The 20,224-nt window shown below is 37.5% G+C and overlaps 1 protein-coding gene and 1 non-coding gene across 3 annotated transcripts in view; both read left to right on the top strand.

Annotated features, from left to right (window-relative positions):
* Positions 1–20,224, top strand: part of LOC136252797 (uncharacterized) — a 28,901-nt gene that overhangs the window by 7,509 nt on the left and 1,168 nt on the right. For both annotated transcript variants that reach the window (XM_066045364.1, XM_066045365.1), the window contains 16 exons: positions 9,370–9,497; positions 10,308–10,536; positions 12,180–12,349; positions 13,777–14,050; positions 14,203–14,492; positions 14,783–14,845; positions 16,375–16,555; positions 16,724–16,844; positions 17,202–17,318; positions 17,689–17,839; positions 18,000–18,130; positions 18,358–18,777; positions 18,910–19,060; positions 19,194–19,326; positions 19,419–19,509; positions 19,851–20,084. In XM_066045364.1, coding sequence (XP_065901436.1) covers positions 9,370–9,497; positions 10,308–10,536; positions 12,180–12,349; positions 13,777–14,050; positions 14,203–14,492; positions 14,783–14,845; positions 16,375–16,555; positions 16,724–16,844; positions 17,202–17,318; positions 17,689–17,839; positions 18,000–18,130; positions 18,358–18,777; positions 18,910–19,060; positions 19,194–19,326; positions 19,419–19,509; positions 19,851–20,084 — 2,884 coding nt within the window. The remainder of the gene's footprint in view (positions 1–9,369; positions 9,498–10,307; positions 10,537–12,179; positions 12,350–13,776; positions 14,051–14,202; positions 14,493–14,782; positions 14,846–16,374; positions 16,556–16,723; positions 16,845–17,201; positions 17,319–17,688; positions 17,840–17,999; positions 18,131–18,357; positions 18,778–18,909; positions 19,061–19,193; positions 19,327–19,418; positions 19,510–19,850; positions 20,085–20,224) is intronic.
* On the top strand, positions 2,587–2,668 carry Trnal-caa (transfer RNA leucine (anticodon CAA)). Its single transcript has one exon. It is a non-coding gene; the product is annotated as a tRNA-Leu (tRNA).

The following is a 20,224-nucleotide window of genomic DNA, read 5'->3' as shown; positions in this document are numbered from 1 at the left end:
TTTTCGTAAGTCTCCAGACTGGTAATCTAACGTTCATTGCGATAAGAAAATTGTGTAGGATTAACAAGGATGTTGAATTATCGAGGTAGTATTACATAGAAAATCTTTTGATATACGAAACTAGGTCAGATTATTGAGGTATTCTGGATTACAGAGGTGTCGGATTTGAGAGGTTTCAGTGTAATAAGCGCACTAGTTGTATTTGGCTTATCATAGTCAATATTTTGTTTCTGCAAGCTTTGACAAAATTTCTGAAATTTGCCTCTATACAGGTAGGAATTACTTGAATAATGGACCCAGTGTTATATATTTACAAATAATTTACTGCCTATTTGTTATTAATGTTTTACAGTAATAAAAGGTTGCGATTTGGTGAAATCCATTGGACATTGTGTAACGTTTAATACCACCATTAGTGCCTGAGTAAAATACGATCATAATTGTTTGCTAATGGAATTTAATGCATGCATGCATGAGGCAAGATAGACATGTGAATTTGTTTGTGTTGACTCCAGCAAAGTGTGATTTTATACCCAACTTCAACCATCCATGATCAGTGTGCAAACAGGATGGTGTCTGAGACATGATTTCTATGCATGGGGGTTGATATTTCTAAGATCTGTAAATTGTTATACAGTGAATCCTGTTAATCAAGGCACTTGAAAATAAGACACCTCATGATCAGAACACTTGTAAGTATAAAGGTCTCCTGATACACAGGTTTCACTGTAGATGAGATAGCAATACCAGGATGTACAAAATAATTTTAATATGATGGCTTCTGGCAACCTGTATAGTACGCAATATGTAGGGCTGCTACTACTGTTATTCAATTAGTCAATTACTAGTTCAGCATTTATAAGGTTGTTTCATTAATAGATCAATTTTTGCTAAGTTGGAGTCTATTTTAACCCTTTGAATTCCCAATTTGAAAAAAAAAAGAAAAATTGGAGTGTTATATGGGACAATATTTAGGCTTTCCCTTTTTTATAACACAACAACCATACCATTACGTTACTCAATCACTAACTACAAGATTCCTGATCAAATCAAGCATTGTCATGTGTCCTCCATAATCCACGTAGAGAAACAAGATGCTCAATGATCTCCTGTTATCATTTATACCATCACAGAGTCTTTGTTACATATCTTCGTCCTTGATAGGCTACGACACTAAAATAAACACCACTTTAATCTTCACATGTTGCTGAGTCTATTGGTACACAATGGATCACATGATCTCACAATGACAGTACCTAACAATTAAAATGGTAGTACCAAAATTTGGTGAAGAAGTTGTCTATGGTTCATTGCTTTGTATCGAGGTGACTGTTTAGTGTTGTGTAAATACATGTAAACCTATAGTGATGTAGGACAAGTTTCCTCACTGCAGAGCAGCAGAAGGATAACGGTTGGCTATTGTAATTTGAAGAGTTTAATTGCTTGTAATTAATATCTGAAATTATTGCCAGGATGTATGGCTATTGATGAAATATGTATCTGTAGTATGTATGGTGGTCTTACTTGGTTAGTTAAAGTTGCTGAATCCAATCGGTTTTAAAATAGAATTTATTGGTGCAAAGAAATGAAAACACTTCTTTGTTTAATGTTTGGTCTATGACATTTGTAAAGTTTAGAAACTTAACTGACTTTGGCAACCTTTCTGGTAGCATTGTTCTCATATTTCAGTGTAACCAGAAAATCTCATGAAATCTTATAGTCTAGAAATTCTTTGCAATTATTTTTTTAAGAGACTGATTTCTAGGGGCCGATACTTATGTAGTAGACATTTTAATGCCAAAAAATTTTAGTTCATTGTAGCTGTAGAGGTTGTCATTAAAGCCAGACCTTGTGATATTTTCTGTTGAGCAATTAAAGTATAGAGATCGTAGAACAAGGTTCTCTAGTAAAGAAAATACCATATTTCCTTTTATAAAAGTTGCATTCTATTAAATGCCTATTTATTTGATATCAGATGATTATCTCACCATCCACTGCAGATATCTAAATAAAACACTCATCATCCTAGCAGTTGTTGTTCGTCATCAGTTGTGTATTGAATGTAAGAGTTTAGAGCAAAACTTGTTGGAGTTGTTTTTGTAAACCACATGGTAAACTGCAAATATATAAATGCCTTTATGTACGGATGTGACCACTATCTGCAATTTGGGCTAGTGGTTATGTTAGTATTAGTGCTGGGTGATATTGAAAAATAGCAAGCACCATATTAATTGTAAAGCCATAGGTATTATATAGTAATTGCATTTACCTCAACAAAAGCACCAAATACCCATGGTAGCTCAGTAAGTCTCAGGTACAAATTACCACAAACAAACTTGTTTACACAGTTTGGTTATCTGACTACATCAGCACCTGCCTACAAACATTATCACATGTCTGGTTACCTTCTAAATATGGGATGAAACAAGCCCATAGGGGGGCCATAATACCTGGACCTTATGGCAGTATTGAAAAAAAAAAACGAGTAGTATCAAAACCAGTATGACTTAAATATCACAGATTACTAACAAAAAATGATTTAAATAGCTCAAGAATTGTCCTTTTAGGGTGTGGTAACACAGGAATGCTGTAGTGGCCGAGTGGTTAAGGCGACTGACTCAAGTTCAGTTAGGCTATGCCTGCCCAGGTTCGAATCCTGGCTACAGCGTTTGTGTTTTTTTGTTGTTTTTTTAGACCTTTCTGGTACACCTTTTTTTTCCCTTCATGTTTGTTCCAGTGTTAGTGACCTCTCACACAATATGCTACCTCGATGCTGGATGAAGCATCAAGTGTGAAATTGTTCAGGAAACATGCCCAACGATACCATCGTGTGACATCACAGCTAGCTACCGCTAAACGATCTTCGTTTCTGTTCACAGAATAAAATCTCTCCTGGTCCCACACCTTGTAACATGATACAACCTCAGATAACACTTTGCTAACTCATGGAACACTTCATGCAGCATCTGGTAGTGAGATTTAATTAATTATCACGAGATAGTTTAATAATATTATTGATTGTGGTTTCTATTTTTTTTTTTATTACTTGTTGAATTATGTCTGGGTGATTGTATTCAAAAGCGATGTAGTAATGACATTGATCATCCCTCCTGGATAATGTAGCCAATCATAGTATATAACGCTGCGGCCAAGTGAGTATCATCAGTTCCGCCTCAAGGCGTTCGGCTGTTGGTCCCTGTAGAAAGAAATCCAGAAAGTAAGCAGTAAACAGATTGCAAATAACATACCCATGAAGGGTGCAGACTGTATTAGGGATAAACCCCTAAAAATTTGACAGTAACATCAGGTTGGCACATTTTTTTCCTAATCGTTTGGCCAGATACAAATGGAATTAGTTGATTTCTGTCGAATTTTTAGGGAATCTACGCTAGTATATGCTGTATTAGTGCTATTAATAATAATGCTATTGGTAGTATCGATATAACAAGATGGTGGTATAGTATTCATGATGATGTGGGGAGGGGGGGGGGGGGCAGACGTATGGTATTTGATATTTAAGTTATGTGTTGATGGTTTAGTGGTAGACACATGCAAACCCCAATGTAAACTGTGAGGTTTTAACGTTTGTATGAAGTGCCAGCCACTTGTCTCAACTGTACATTATAGTTAAAGCACTGCTGCACTTGTGTGCAAAAAATACAGAATGTCTTGATCAAATACAGCACGAGGCTTGAGCACTGGAGAAAATCAGTCCGAGCAGGATGACCAGAAAGTACAAAAGCACTGCTGTGCATGTGTACGAGAAATACAGGGGGGATGTCTCGAGGCAAATACAGCACGAGGCTTCGTGCTGTATTTGCCTCGAAACACACACCCTCATGCTGTATTTTTCGTACAGACGCACGGCAGTGCTTTAAGTGCTATATTGTACTTCCTGGTCATCTTGCTCAGAGTAATTTTCTCTAGTACTTGCGATTTTCGGTGTTCAGGATGTCAGTAAATGTTTATACAATCTATTTCTAGTATAGAATGAACTAATAGGATTGTTTTGGCTAGTTTTAGTGGTTTACAATGTCACTCACGTGATTAATCGTTCTGTCTTAGTAGAGTCATGTTTACAGCTTCATGATCAGATGATCAGTAAGTGTTTATTTATATTCAATCTATTTCTAGCCGTAAAATGAAGTGGTAGGGTAGTTTTGCTGGTTTTAGTGATTTACAGTGTTATGCACGTGCTGTCCCAGTAAGGTTATTTTTTAGCCTCAATGAATCTTGGCTCATTGTGTTCACCATGAATTTGTGAATCACCAATGTATAGTTTTTGCCTAGGTATATGCTTCTTTGTTTGAGAAGGAAGGCGGATTCACTGAAGAAAGATCGTCAGTGAATTATTTTCAGTACCGTTACAAAAACAAATATCTGTAACTCAGAAACCCTCCCAGCATGGAGATGAAACAAGGAGTTTGAATGGTTTTCCCTAATTCAGTCACATATACAGATATATTCTGTTATTGTGGACTTTAAAAAAAAAAAAAAAACAGCTACAGTACCGCTCAAGCGCAACATCATCTTGCGAGAGTGTAAGCGATTAAAAAAACTCACTAATTAAAGGGCGTGGCACCCATTTCGCCCTTTGAGTATTCGTCTCACGTGAGTGCGAGCGATTAAAAAACTTGTTAAGTTAAGGGCATGGCACTCGTTTCACTCACGACTATTCATTTCGTTTCACTAGGGATGAAAACAACATTGCATTTAAGCGGTGCTGTACTTACATGATAATCAGATTATTAATGGTTGGTCCATATTACTTAATAGTATTTCTAGAGAGTTGTCATATTAGGTCAACCTCGCTACCATATTACACCAAGAGTCCATAATATATATATTTAGACAAGTATAAGAAAAAATTGGGAATTTTAAATTAGATTAGGGACAGTGTATAATGCTGCAATAAAAAGAACTGAAACAAGCTGGATCGGAGTAGTACGTAATGTCCAAATACTGTAAAACAATAAGAAGTGAATATCCCTACTGTGCTACACTCAATGCACAGTAGGGATATTCACTTCTTATTGTTTTACAGTATCTGGACATTACGTACTACTCCGATCCAGCTTGTTTCAGTACTTTTTATTGCAGCATTATACATTGTCCCTAATCTAATTTAAAATTTGCAATTTTTTCTTAAACTTGTTTGTGAAGTTTTTTTGCAAGCTCATGACCACTAAATATCTGCTGAGTTACTCACAGCACTATTAACTAGATTATGACTCATACAATAACAACTGATCAGTTGGCGTGGCTCTACATAAGCCTGCAGACAATAATGGACGTAGATTCGTGCATATCTACATGGGCGTGGCTACCATATGTCTACAGACAGTAATTTACGTAAGTGGGCATGGATTCGTGTATACCTACACACTGATGAATGGACGTGGCTACCATATGTCTACAGACTGTAATTTACGTGAGTGGGCGTGGCTCACGAAAGAAGCAGAGCTACACTATACGTGTGGTAACACATCCACATTTAATTTAGCACGTAGGGTCAGACCCGAATAATCTGTAAAGCAGGACCTGGATGATCCGACTCGGTTTAACATTGTTACTAATTAAACTATATTTATTGACTTACACATTGCTATATAGTTCGCCGTGAGTTGCTCTCTCTGATCGATATCAACAGCGAGTCTGACATACGCGTGTGTTTTTGGTACAACCGGCGACCACAAGTATTCGAATGGTTTGATACAATATACACTGGTATGGAAGCCGTACTGTAGTCTATTAACACTCAGCGGTAGAACCTTGACTGATGGCCATGGTAAAGAAGGATAAAAGGTAAGACAATAGCGCAAGCATTGTATGTTTATCAATATACCAAAGGTTTTTTCTTAAGCAATCTAGAAACGTTTCTGCAAAAGAATTAGGGCTGTAGCTGTAGCCAGTTTTCCGCTACGCTTGACTGAAGGCGTCAGGCAGGTAGGCAGGCAGTAGAAAATTCCATTGACTAATTTTAAAAAAAAATTCTGTAGCAACTTGACGGAAACGTTTCGGGTCGATCTGAAGACACTTTTGGGCTTGGTTTTACCCAACCAATACTGTCATGTCGTTGTGAGGAAAAATCGCGGCAGGTTTTTGGGTTATATTATATCATGGATTGCCCCCACACCTTCGATGTCCCTAATATACAGTACTATCGTACTGTATGATATATGTATATTATGAACTCTTGATTACACTTACCCAACAGTTCTTAGAATAAGAAGAGTAATCATTGACTTTATAGGAAAGTTAATATGGGTGTTTTCATTGGTAAAATGTAACCAGATGGGGTTGAGTTTGATGTAATTCCCTAAAGTGGGCAATTTAGTTCAACAGAAATCCTCAAAAATGTTACCATTAAATTATATCATGCTTGTAGTATATATGCTAGATATAATATATGTGTGTGGTAAAAGCAAGGTGCTGTCTACAGTAAGATGAGCTTGACTGCAAAACATGGAACTACTGTAATACCACCTGTGCCTACAGCCTTAATATCTATAGTCACTACAGTGGCAGCTGGCTACAATGTTTGTGCTATATCTGTGCATAGTCCATGTCTCAGAATTCATTAATGTGGTTTAATGCAGATGATGTTATGTCATGTGAGTAATTGGGATACTTGACACATTCACTGTGTGAGGTTCAAATAAACACCACTTTAATCTTCACATGTTGCTGAGTCTATTGGTACACAATGGATCACATGATCTCATGATGACAGTACTTAACAATTAAAGTGGTAGTACCAAAATTTGGAGAAGAAGTTGTCTATGGTTCATTGCTTTGTATCGAGGTGACTGTTTAGTGTTGTGTAAATATATATAAACCTGTAGTGATGTAGTGCGGGTTTCCTCACTGCAGAACAACAGAAGGATAGCAAGTTTAGAAATTTAACTGACTTTGGCAACCTTTCTGTAGTATTGTTGTCATATTTCAGTGAAACCAGCAAATCTCATGAAATCTCATAGTCTAGAAATTCCTTGCAATTATTTTTTAAGAGACTGATTTCTAGGGGCCGATACTTATGTAATAGACATTTTAACGCCAAAAAATTTTAGTTCATTATAGCTGTAGAGGTTGTCATTAAAGCCAGACCTTGTGGTATTTTCTGTTGAGCAATTAAAGTATAGAGATCGTAGAACAAGGTTCTCTAGTAAAGAAAATACCATATTTCCTTGTATAAAAGCTGCATTCGATTAAATGCCTGTCTCAATTATTAGCTGGGAGGTTTCCAGCACCTTTGGGAATAAATACCCGGTCTCAAATAGAGGCCCAGGCTATTACTTGAGCCTGCTGTTATTGTTTCTCTCGTTGCTGCTGGTTCTTCATACTTGAGCTTAAAGCCTTCTGAGGGATGAAGATATGAGTAATCATGTGAGTAGTCAAGGCGAGTCCACGTGCATGTAGATATGTATCTATAATACAACTATTTTCCAATCATTTTAAGCCTTGACTGCACTTGTTTATACAGTCAACACACTGTATCACTGTTTTCTATGCTTACCATTACAGTAGTCCCGTCCTGAATTCGATTGAACTCTTGACGTTGGTCATACCAATCGAAAATACATGCCTGGTCTCTATAAAAGGCCCTTGTTGTTTACAGGCAGGGTCAAAAATGCTGGGAATGAAAAAAAAGTTAAGAGCCTGGGCTTTTATATGAGGAAATGCAGTAAATAAAAAAAAAACTGGGGTTTGTAAATGCCACCAGAAGCAACGGTCAACAACCAAGATTTCTCATCCGTTCACGAGTCCTTTTTAAAATCCCCACTCATTGCTGTGTATACATATCAACATTACAGACAGAGATCCTGTGCAGTCTTGTAGAAAGTAGAAAATTAATGATGGTGAAAACCACGTTGATTAATTGGTTTATTGTTTAATTATTATATCCCAAAATAAAAGCAGATCTATAGTTGTGTGTGTGGGTTTGGCACTGCTGGACTTTACGACAGGTAATTGTTATGGCTTTGGCTAAATGTAAGTGTATTGACTTGTTACTTTATATATCACAAATGATACGTACACAAAGGGAATCAAGTTGGTTATATATCTGCATAAGTGTCACTGTGAAGGCAGTACGCTAATGTGATCTAAGTAAACATATTTGGCTGTATGCACTGATTGTAGCTGTCTGCCTGTTTACCATTCTTATCCAGGCTGCTTTTTTTAACAGCATGTAGTAACTACCTTGCACACTGTAACATACATAACCTAGCCAACTGTCTACTTTTTAGCATCTCATGATTGTATTCAATGAACCCTTGTTGCTTAGTTGATCTAATCCACAATAGAAGTATGGTCTTCCGTATATGCCAGAGTGCAATAGTCACAAAGTGACCTCCATTGTTTATGGTGCAGATCGTCTCATCAAGAGTTCATAATATAAAAGGCTGAACTCTTGTCCTTTATTGTGATTGGTAGTTTGTTCAGTCTCCAGATGTTATTGATACTGATTGGTCAGTTTGATGTTTACTGTAATGTGGAGGTTTCTTTACCCAGTATAACCCATCATTGTAGTGGGTACTTAACTTTTTAAGTGTGTTCATTTTTTTGATAAGTGGTTTGAATGAGGGGAATGGTGCAACTTGTATGGATTCTAGTGCCTTGAATGAATACACTGTATGTGACCTGCTGAGTGTAAACCAGCTGTTTTTGCGGCTGTTTTTGCAAAATTCTACACATATATATTGAAGTAAACTGGGTAAAAATATACGTGCTACATAAACTTTTATGCACATTTAATCACTTCAGTGTATAAATACGTTTCTATAACAAATTAGAATTTCGAGAAAATGGCCAGTATTTGTTCAGCCAGTCACAATGAAATTGCTTAACAAGAGGAGACATAACCTGAGTTGCCAACTTCATATCACAATTGTGGTACCCTTATTTCGTAAACAATTGCACCTCTTTTGCCATTTCTGGTCGGATCATTGATGTTAAGTACGAGTTCACTTGTCTCAAGATCACTATTGACAAGCAAATGGGAATAATGGTGTTATTGTCTGGAATCTAGTCCCTGGAATTAGTTAAATGGTTGATGTTAGAGAGCATGTCTTGGAACGTTTTTATGAAGTATCAGCCTTACATGTAGTTTTGCCTTTCACGATGATTTGTCACGTGCATCTACAGTATTATACCTGTACTGTACGAAACACGGTTTTGCTTGGCCGATTGTTGTGTTGTACCATGCGTGTAAAGGGCACACATACCTATACATGTAACTGCAAAGGAAACCCTGTAAAGGGCACTTCAATATTAACAGGCTCTGTATGTGTATATAGCAAATGTATGTGATTGTCTATGAAGATCATATTAAGTTGGTTGGAAGTAGTGTTGGTTTTGTTTGTGTAGAGCATTTCTGGACGATGAGTTTGCTATGGACCCTATTGGTGATAACCACTTTAATGGATCACAAGACAATGGACCATTGAGTGGTGACCATTGGGAGAATGAATTGATGGGAGCAAAAACCACAACAGGTATGTGTGTATGTGTGTGTGTGTGTGTTTGCATATACACATGTGTGTATGTGTATGCCCATGTGTATGTCCTGTTACATGTGTAATAATATTCACATTGATAAACCCATTTTAATGATTCAAGTTAGAAAAGTATTTTGTTTTAGATGCTTCACAACAGTCTGACACAGCAGGCAATTAATTATCTTGTGTACATTGATGACATCTTATGACATCACACTAATATAATGTCATTCATAATACACAGGAAAAGGCTTCTGTTATTCCTAACTTGCTGAGTAGTACTCTGTGCCTTGTTGCTTTGTCTGCAGTGTGGTAATTTCTCAACAGCTGTTTTGATTGGTTGTCAAGTTCACTTAGTCATGTAATGCTATGTTACTGTCTAGTTTTAATCATACCTGCTTTATACAAAGTACATGAAATACAGTGGAACCTCTTTATTATGGACATTGTGGGACCCAGAATTTTTGGCCACTTTTTGTTGTAATATAGAGGTTTTCCTTTTTCAGAGGTAAAAAAGTATTGACCAGACCTGTTGGGACCAAAATATTTCTCCTTACTATGGAGGTTTTTTCTATTGTGTCCTTAATTCGGGGAGTTTGTTAAGAGAGGTTCCACTGTATCCCCTTACCAAAGAAGTGTCCTGACTTTTAGGATTTAATGTCTAAATATATGTATATAAATGAGACTAGAGTGTAAGGACTGTATGAACAAGTGTCCTAGTTATCAAGGTGTCCACATTTCAGGATGTCCTTTTTGAGGGGTTTCACTGTATTGTACATACTGTTTAATGATTTTGTTCCATTTTAGACGTGAAATCAGTGACTCAGTTGATGACGGGAAATGACACAAAAGCACAGAGGGGTCAACATACAAAGCCAGTCAACATTCCTCAACAGCCGGTTACTAATGGTACCCATAGCAACGGCTATATGCCACATAAGTCACCACCACTGAATAGCTATGCTAACCGAAAGACACCCCCTGGTAGTCATGGCAAACCATCTCCATTAATGCAACGAAGAGTTGATGCTAATGGGTGAGCATGGATGCCTTGTGCATGCCTGTGTGTGTGTGTGTGTGTGTACATGCATATGCCATCGCTTGTGTGGCTGTGTGTATACTATGGTATTGAACACTCAATTTCAAGTATTTTTGGTCAGACAAATTGACAGTCAAACAATTTGTTAACAATTAGTTTAGTATGTTAACAAGTTTTGTGTTTGTAATTGATTGTCATAATCTTGCTATTCCCTGTGATCTTCACATCCAAAGCATATTCATGGCCTTCATTAACTATTATGATGTTTTGTTATTTGGGCTTACAACTGTTATTCATGAAATATCTACTGGTTATTGTTGATACCTAATTGAAATATGATAAGTTTGGTGTAATGTGTGGTGTAGTCCATATGTCAGATAAGATTGCTTGTAGGTCTTGTTTACACACATAGAGACCAACCTCAAGCCAATTTGTAGAGTATTTTTATAAATAGGATGTTCCTTTGATGGCATAGCGATGTCATACTTGGCTGGTTTGGGTGGAAGCGTAAAACATCATAAAAATGTAGCTATTAGATTTGTGTGATATTGTCAGCCTTGTAACTACTTTGTAGTGTATATATGTAGTTTTGTCAATTATCATGTACCTCTTAAATACCCACAAGGCACCAGTGACACTTTTAAGGCTATTCATTGTTTGTATTAGTCTATATTTGTACATAGTTTGTATTGGAAATACAAATGGTGTAAGTGTTCTTAATCTCTGAGCATGACACGCCTGATCTATTCATGGAAATTAGAAATTAGATGAAATTTATTGGAAACTACACCCAAACATGAATCCTGTAATATTGAGTATTTCTTGTTGAGTGCCTATTGGAGTTCAAAGCAATTAATTCTTTAGACCAATAAATCACAACCATAGCAACCACTTAAAGTAGTGTAGCATTCAAGTTGATGACTACTGAACCATAACACAACTCCTTTTCGTGATGTATGCATACTTCACATTTGGCCTGTATCAACATATTTGATAAAGATTTTGTAAGGTACGACATTTGTATATGGTAGGTGTTCTTGGTATAAATTTACCAGCTTGGTACTACTACTCTATGTGCCAAGTAGATTTGAGCAACAATGCAGCGTAGTGTTATTGAACTGTTTACTGGGCTAAGATGTCACTGTAGGTGAAAGTGTCAGTCTCAGTTAGAAGGAGTGTTTACTAGTGTGTGTTGGTGTGGTAGTGTGTGTTGGGGTGTGGTAGTGTGTGTTGGTGTGGTAGTGTGTGTTGGTGTGTTGGTGTGGTAGTGTGTGTTGGTGTGGTAGTGTGTGTGCGGGAGTGCGTACGTCCATGCTTTTATTGTACGTAACCATGAGTGTATCTCAAGTAAGTCAACTTGCAAGGCTGGCACTAACATTTCCACTGTGAGAATTTCCTTTACAATAGTCAGTGTAGCTATGTAGGTAGGTCATTTCTTTTAAATCTGTATAATGAGTAAGCACAGCCACATGCTGGTAAAATCATGTGCTATGAGTTTCCAAGCTTCTTGAGGTAAACATAAATTCTAGTACGTACATACCAGGCCTTTTGTATTTCTTGTATTTATAAATACTGTATAAGTAGTTGTTGTTACTCAACACATACAAATATTACTGCACTTGTACTCTATATTCCAATAGTGGTTACCATGCTAGACACCGGTCAGCTGGAGACCACACCAAACAGCAATATCCTGGTAGCAATTTTAATCATCTTCGAACTGGTAATACACCAAATCAAGCAAGCCACTTCTCTCCTCGAATGCAGCACAAACAATATCAACAGCAGCATAAACCACCGGCATCTCAAGTGTGTGTGTGTGTGTGTGTGTGTGTGTGTGTGTGTGTGTGTGTGTGTGTGTGTGTGTGTGTGTGTGTGTGTGTGTTTGCCTCTGTATGTGTGTGTAGTGGTAAAGATATCATTACCATTGTGAACTCCGAATTACTGTCATCTGATGTATACATTGTATCTTAATGGATTGTCCCATTTTATGTGTTACTATCAACTGCAAAATTCCTCAATAGTAGTACCAGGAGCTCATAAGTGCCTTGCAGTGCTTATGAGCTCCTGGTAGTATTGATTGCATCAGACCTCTTTAAGATGTGTATTAAGTTACTACATTATTATATATATATTGCTAAAGAGTATTTAGTTTATATCTTACTTAAAATACAGTAAGGTCTAAAAATGAGATTCCTTGTTTTCCATCACCTTAAGAGCAATCAGGTAGTGAGGGCGGGGGCGGGCAGGCAGTTCTAAAAATGTTTTCTTTGTTCAAAGTGACGATACACTGTCCATCAACTAACTAACAGACTGGTTTGCATTTCAAACTAGTTCATAAGTGTAACAGAAGACAATGAAATGTTTTCCAGTCAATTAAAGAGTTTGAATCTGCAAAAAAAAAAAACTTGAAATACATACATAAATAATGGTTTTGATTGGTGTGGCTGGCTGCTCTATTAGAGTACCTTGATTGACTTTTAAAATATTTGTATTTTAATTACTTAAATTCTATATCTATAATTATTACCAGTGCAGTAGGACAAAAGAGATATGTAGGCAGGTGACAAGAAAATAAGGAATTATATCGGCCTATCACAACTGACATAGTGTAGCGTCTGTGTGATGCGTGTCTGTTTGTATGTATGTATGTGTGAGCAATTTGGTGTAAGCCTACTGTAATTGTTTTCAGCCTTAGAACTTTAATACAGTTGATCCTTGGTTATTAGAATGTCTGTGTTTCTACAACTAGTCAAAACAGTTTAGATACATTGTAAATGAAGCCTATAGGGTGCTTTCTAATAGAATGCATCCTGACAATGAAAATAAATAGATTATAGCTGTTTCAGGAAAATCTCTAGAGTATAGGGTTGTCGGCAAAAATATTAAAATTGGCGATGACAACAAAGTACATCCTGTATAGGAGTCGTGGTCTCGACTTGTTTGTATAGCCATAATGTGTTACTGAGCTAGGTTTTGATCAAGATATTTACAGGTAAACAGTACAATGTAAGAATATAAGGTTTGTACTCAGAGTTTCTACTGTAGTGGTGTTTTAGCTTCATTTTCCACATTTTAATTTTGCAGTTGATGAAAAAGGTGGGTCAGTTTGGCCCATGAAACCACTATTAAATTGATATAGTTGGAACAACTATTAAATAGCCACTGTAGTTGGTAAAATACATATTACATACAGTGTATTGCTATGATTTAGTTTTGTTGCCTGCTGCATTTTAGGATTGCAGAGACCATTGGATGCATACCAAGGCAACATACAGGGGAATAATACCAATTACCATGCCAATGCTGATCATCGTGCTACCCCAGGCTGGGGCGGACATGGTGAAAGAAACATGGCAGGGAACAACAGTGGTGCCCATGTTGTAGAAGTATCCACCCCAGATGTGCAGCAAAAAGATGACACCGGACGCAGACCCAGTGTCCCGTCGATGACAGGACGACCCAACTACCCTACATCTACAACTCCACGATCAATACATGATAGAAGAAGGTCTGTAGTACACATGTGTAATTTTACTATTACATAGTAGACTACATCTCTTAATTTGCCAGTAGAATTGTTACAGTATACGTACAAGTAAATGTTGGATACCTCATGTGTGCTGTACACAGTATGTATGTAATATTAATTGTTTATTACAGATCAGAGGACCCGGCACTTGTACAGACACACGCCAGATTACAATCCTACCAACACCAAATATCTCACCCATTACCGCACCAAACCCCTCTATCACCTGTGACACATTCTAAGAGCACCGAGTTCTCTCGAGTTAATGGACATTTTGATGTTCCTGGTGCCTTACCACCTGGAATGCCAGTAACCACTCTAGTTGGAGAGTCGATTCTTCCACGGAGTAACTCCAGCGGGTTGATGTGGAATGAGCAGAAGGCTCTAGATCGTGATGCGCATCATGTCAGGAGCCAAGAGAGTAAGTGAAATTAGTAGTTACTACAGTGAAACCTCTATAATCCGACACTCACTGGGACAAGAAAATTGTGTCGGATTAGTGATATCAAGGTAATATTACACAGAAAAAAGTCTCTTTGGTATAGTACATGAAACAATGTCTGATTATAAAGGTGTTCTGGATTACAGAGGTGTCGGATTAGCGCACTTTTTTAAGTACATAAAAACAGTAATATGTAGTCCTAGTTGTTGACTGTTTTATTAGAGAGTTTTGATATTTAGAATTTTCAGTATTTGGTTGTTTTTTTCCAGAGTTTTCTGGTCCCAATTCTGAGTTACCTTACAGAAGCTATGAAGGACAGAAATCTCCATTTGGTAAGTGTCTGTCTTATGATCTATACACATGCATGGGATGTCAAAGTTTAGAACAGTCAATGTAGAGTTTCTCCTGACCTCCCATATTACTTTAACCCAAATTCTTTGAGAAGAAGAGTGCATATTTTTGTAAGCAAATAGTGCTTACGCATATAGTCAGCCAGTCAGGCACTATGTTTGAATGTGTGGTATGATATTCTCCATCTTGTCTGACTAATGACACATAGCCAGTATCTTCAGTTGTTTTGTGCTGTGGTACGTACATGTACATCAATGCCCTCCTGATAATTAAGTAGTGTGATTTCAAGAGTGGAATGTTATTTTTTTAAATAGGGATGTTGGTTGTGTAATTTTACGTACTACTGTATATGCTTGTGGCCACTTGCGATTTGTCCAAATGTTGTGGATATAATTTCTTCAATCTCACATTACTTGTGTCCACATGGAATTAATTCACAAGAAATGGATCGGTTTCAACTCCATATTGTCTATCAAGTTTGGGGGGCCTGTGTTATCTGTAGGTAGTTACATTAATTGACACACAGGAGGTGATTTGGTGTTGGAATGTGGCGTCAGTTTTGTGCCAAACAAGTGTTAACAAGTTGTCACTGTACGTGCTGATTGGCTGGTTTGGAGGATGCTAGGTATATATGGCTTGAGCTGAAGTGTGTTCTACATTATTGTAGTAGTTTTTAGCTTGTGTATAAGTTTATTAGGTTAGCTAGCTACATACAATACAACAGTTAGTAATTGTTTTCTTTTCATTAGAAACAAGTTGAATTGTCTGGAAGTTTAGCTAGGTTTGAAGTTAATTTTACAGAGTGGGCTTTAATTAGAAACAGGTTTTTAAAAGTTAGTGATGCACAAAGTGCAGTATGCCACTCTAATGTTTCCCCCTATACCTGCTGCCTCTAATGATAAACAGAAGGATGACAGTGGGCAAATTCATCATGACTCCGTTAACAAGAAGGAAGATGGTGAAGAAAAACTGGAGGAGTTGCCATTTGATAGGCAGTTGATAACACTGAACAGTAAACAGTATGAGTTCACAGATTCAGAGTTGGACTTGTACTGTCGTAGTAGTAGTAGTAGCAGTAATGTTAGTGATGGTAGTGATGAAGTGTTCTCAGAAGGTGAATATTTACTTGGGGGAATAATATGCTTAGACTATTTACATATTATGTTTTGGTTGGGTAATAAATTTCATATACTCTACCTTGTTTTCTAATATCACCTTTAAGAGGCATGATGTAGCATAAACACAAAACGTAGGCTTACCATATGAATACAGTATGTATTCGTACCATGCAGTAATTTAAAGTGTGTCATGTGACCATACATGGTTGCCTTGGTACCAGTTTTATCATAAATAACTCAGTCACTCTTATTGACGCTACTGCTGAGTGCTGAAACAGCCACATAACCCTCACCAAGTGTCTAGAATAGAAGTCACTATTGTACACATACAGTGCACATATTTGAAATGTACAGTGTTGTGTCTTCTTACCATGTTCCTATTTATCTAACAGATCAGATGAGACGTAGCGGTAGTATTCCACGATCAGAGGGTAGTGGTTCTACTCAACGTGAACCAGAGCTAAGTGATGTCATTGACTTCCTCAACTCTGGAGACCCTAATGTGATGGCTAATGCTGCCAGCTACCTACAACACTTAGCATATGGAGATGATGCCATGAAGTCTAGAATAAGGTGAGAGGAGAGAGAGTTTTAATAGAGAAAATGTATATGGAAAGTAGTAGTAGTAGTAGCAGTAGCAGTAGCAGTAGCTAGAAGAATATCCAATGGCAAACGTGCACTCAACGTATTCACCTATCATTAGTTTTTATTGTAATAATTGTGTGTACTTCATTCTTGCAGGGAGTTTGGTGCTATTCCAGTACTCATTAACCAACTAAACTATCCTGAGATGAAGGTACAACTAGCTGTACTGGGGGCACTAAGGAACCTCTCCTATGGACGACTCAATGATGACAATAAAGTGAGCCAAATGTTCATTGTGTGACCAGGATCCTGTCCAGATTACTGGTCTAATGTACTTTGTAGACTGAATCGTGAATTTTTTTTTTTAGTGCAGGATTACCTCGTATGTTGCTAGTCAGGAGTTTCAAGTACTGGTCATAACAATACCATATATGTCTTTTGTTTATTTAGTTTATCCTTAAGGTTTATGGCTTTATAAATACGTATGTACATGCTTAGTAACACCTCTATAACGGATCACATGAGCACCATGTAGACCATGTGATCCATACCTCCTGGGCTTCTCCCATGGTACCTATTATATAAGTCACATTTAATGTAAGGTACATACATGGTATCATGTGTCCACTATTAGATCGCAATAGCCACTGATAATGGCCTGCCCCAATTGTTACATCTACTGAGAGTGTCTAGAACTGCTCAAGTCAGAGAACTAGTCACTGGAATATTGTGGAACCTGTCGTCGTGTGAGGTGAGTAATGTGTTTGGTGTTGTGTATAAGTTGTAATACTATCCAGGCATGCCACACACAGATCTGTTGTGACTTGAAATAGATAATTTTTGGTTCCATATGTAGCCAGAATTCACTGTACAAATGCATACTCTATGCAATGTTGCTTTTAGTACAGTGTCTGAAGCATAGAAACCATTAATTTTACTAGCTAAAGTAGCATGGATTTTGTACAGTGAAATGTCACTCTCCAACTCTTTATTCAGACAACTACATTATTATGGTGGCCTGTACTTGAATACCCCCATTATTGAGGTCCACCTTTTTAAACGGACATATTTTATCTATAGTATGTATGTACAGCTGTACCATTCAGTGTGTTCCCGTGTAGGAGTTGAAGTTACGTATCATCAAGAACTCACTTAATGACATAGTGACATATGTACTCATCCCATATTCTGGCTGGTCTGAGGAGATGACACGTAATCCTGGAGCTCAACCCAGCCAGATACACTGGAATGCTGAGCTGAGAAACTCCACTGGTAATGTGTTCTTCTCAGCATGTTCGTTCTACTAGCTCCCAGTATTGTTGTTAACCAGTAGTGTTTAATGAGTTAGTAAAGTATAGTACCTTGTAATTCATCTTGTTTTAAGTGTGTGTTGTACACATTGGCTATTTACATGGTGGTCGTATATTGTTAGGTACACTGCGCAATGTGTCATCAGCTGGAGAGCCAGCTAGAGTATTCATGAGAAGTTGTGTTGGTTTAGTGGATGCTCTGCTCTGGACCATCAACTCTGCAGTGAAGCGTAACGATGACATCGATAACAAGGTGTGTACAGTTTATTATGTATGTGTGCATGTGTGTGGTAGTGTGTGTGTGCATGTCTGGAGTGTATAGTAACTCCTATAGAACGCACTTTTCTTGTACACTATACATTGATTGCTACATATACTGGTTACTGCACATACTATCGTGTACATTCTACATGCATGTAGTTGTGGTTGTGTATTTAAGTACCATAGCCTCATTGTGTTTCTGTATGTGCGTCTGTGTAGACTATTGAGAATTCAGTGTGCATCCTACGGAATCTTTCTTATCGTCTTGAGAATGAGATAGACCCACAGGAGGGAGCTGAAGATGTTCTGGACAGTGAGTGGGAGAAAGAACAACGTAGAGAACTTGAGGAAGATAAGAAGATTATCAATAGATCGAGAAGGACTCAGCGTCGGTCATGGTTGACTTTGTGTGTCCGGCCAAGTCCTGGCCGCGGAGATGAAATCAGTTATAATCCATCACAGTTTGCTCGTCGGGATGCCCCCTTACCGCACCGACATCAACCTGTGTTTGGTATTGCATTGTTATGGCAACCAGAGGTTGTACATCCTTATTTGGCACTTATCCGAGCATCATCTAACCCCGACACTTTGGAAGCAGCTTGTGGGTCAATCCACAATCTAACTGCTTGTTCGTGGAAGGTATGAAGTTTATAAGTTAGAAGCTGCATTGGAAAGCTTGATCACTGTATGAGTATAGGTGTTTAGTGTAAAAGAGTATTATAGTTTTGTTGTACCATACCTAATATCATTGTTTTTTCATTGTTGTTCTAGTGGGCATCTTATATTCGTAATGTTGTGAGAAACACAAAAGGACTACCTGCAATTATAGCACTGATAGAGGCCAATCATGATCCTGTCATTAGAGCAGCTACAACTGCATTGAGAAATTTAGCCATCGACCCAAGAAACAAAGCTATAATTGGTATGCTGAAGGATAATATTGAATGCACTCTGTATTACACAATATAGTATTGTTTGCATGGTATGTACACCAACATTTCTATCCTTTAAACAGTACCACTTCTTTCACTATTATCATTTCTTGTTGTTATCAGGTGACCAGGCTATGGAGTCATTAGCTACACGGTTACCATTTGGACCGAGACACATTGGATTATCAGACAGTACCACGATAGCAATATTGTGCGCCCTTATTGAACTAGTCACTGAGAGCCCTGAGAATGCCAGGTAATTTTAATATGATGCGTATTTCTTAATTACATTATTGATTTATGTAATTGGAATTATTGTTATAAATACACTTGGTTGTCACTATGTAGGTTGCTCCGTTCTCGCAGTGGAGTGACGCTGGCAGTAAAGTTAGCAAGATCTAAACAACATGTTCCCAAGATTGTGTTTGCAGCAAACAAGGTAGAGTCTTCTACATGTATGTATTGTAGGGCTTATACATAAGATATTGTCAGATACATATCTCAGATTTTCTATCTCATAATGAATGTATTTTCTTTAGTGGTGTAGAATACTGTACACGATCTTAATGGGGTTAAAATAATTCTGTTTCAGACCTTAACACATTTTATTGTCAAACTATGCTATATACCTATAATTATAATAGCCTTACAATATTTTTTTTAAGAAGCAAAGAGTGCCAGTGGTCCAGTTCACTGTTTGTACTTTCTCCTAAATTGTTATATGTCTAAATCATAATTTTCGGACTTATTGTTAATGTTGAGTACATTTTTTTTCTCCAGTTGTGTTCAATGTTATACGAGTACAAGGAGGGTTACTCAGCATTGAAGAGAGAAGGATGGGACATGAGCCAGTATAGTAGAGTTGCCAAGGAAACTGGACACAGTTTTGAGTTTGAGCCAAGGAGTATATCAAAAGACTTCCGTGCCTCAACCCGTATCAAGCCTAACAAGAAGAAAAGGGAGAAAGAGTATAAATCTTCTATTTCACTAGATGAAAGACCTGGAATGGAATTGGTGAGTAAAAGTCTGTGTATGCAGAGTACACATTTAGCTTGTGTGTGTGCGTGTATGCATGCGAGAATATACGTGCATGGTTCATTTAGGAGAGGAGGGGCCTCTCAAATTTTTGTACAAGTTTAAATGAAGTACACTGT

The sequence above is a fragment of the Dysidea avara genome, chromosome 4, assembly GCF_963678975.1.
Source record: "Dysidea avara chromosome 4, odDysAvar1.4, whole genome shotgun sequence".
Taxonomy (NCBI): Eukaryota; Metazoa; Porifera; class Demospongiae; order Dictyoceratida; family Dysideidae; genus Dysidea; species Dysidea avara.
This window is presented reverse-complemented; position numbering and strand designations above follow the sequence as displayed.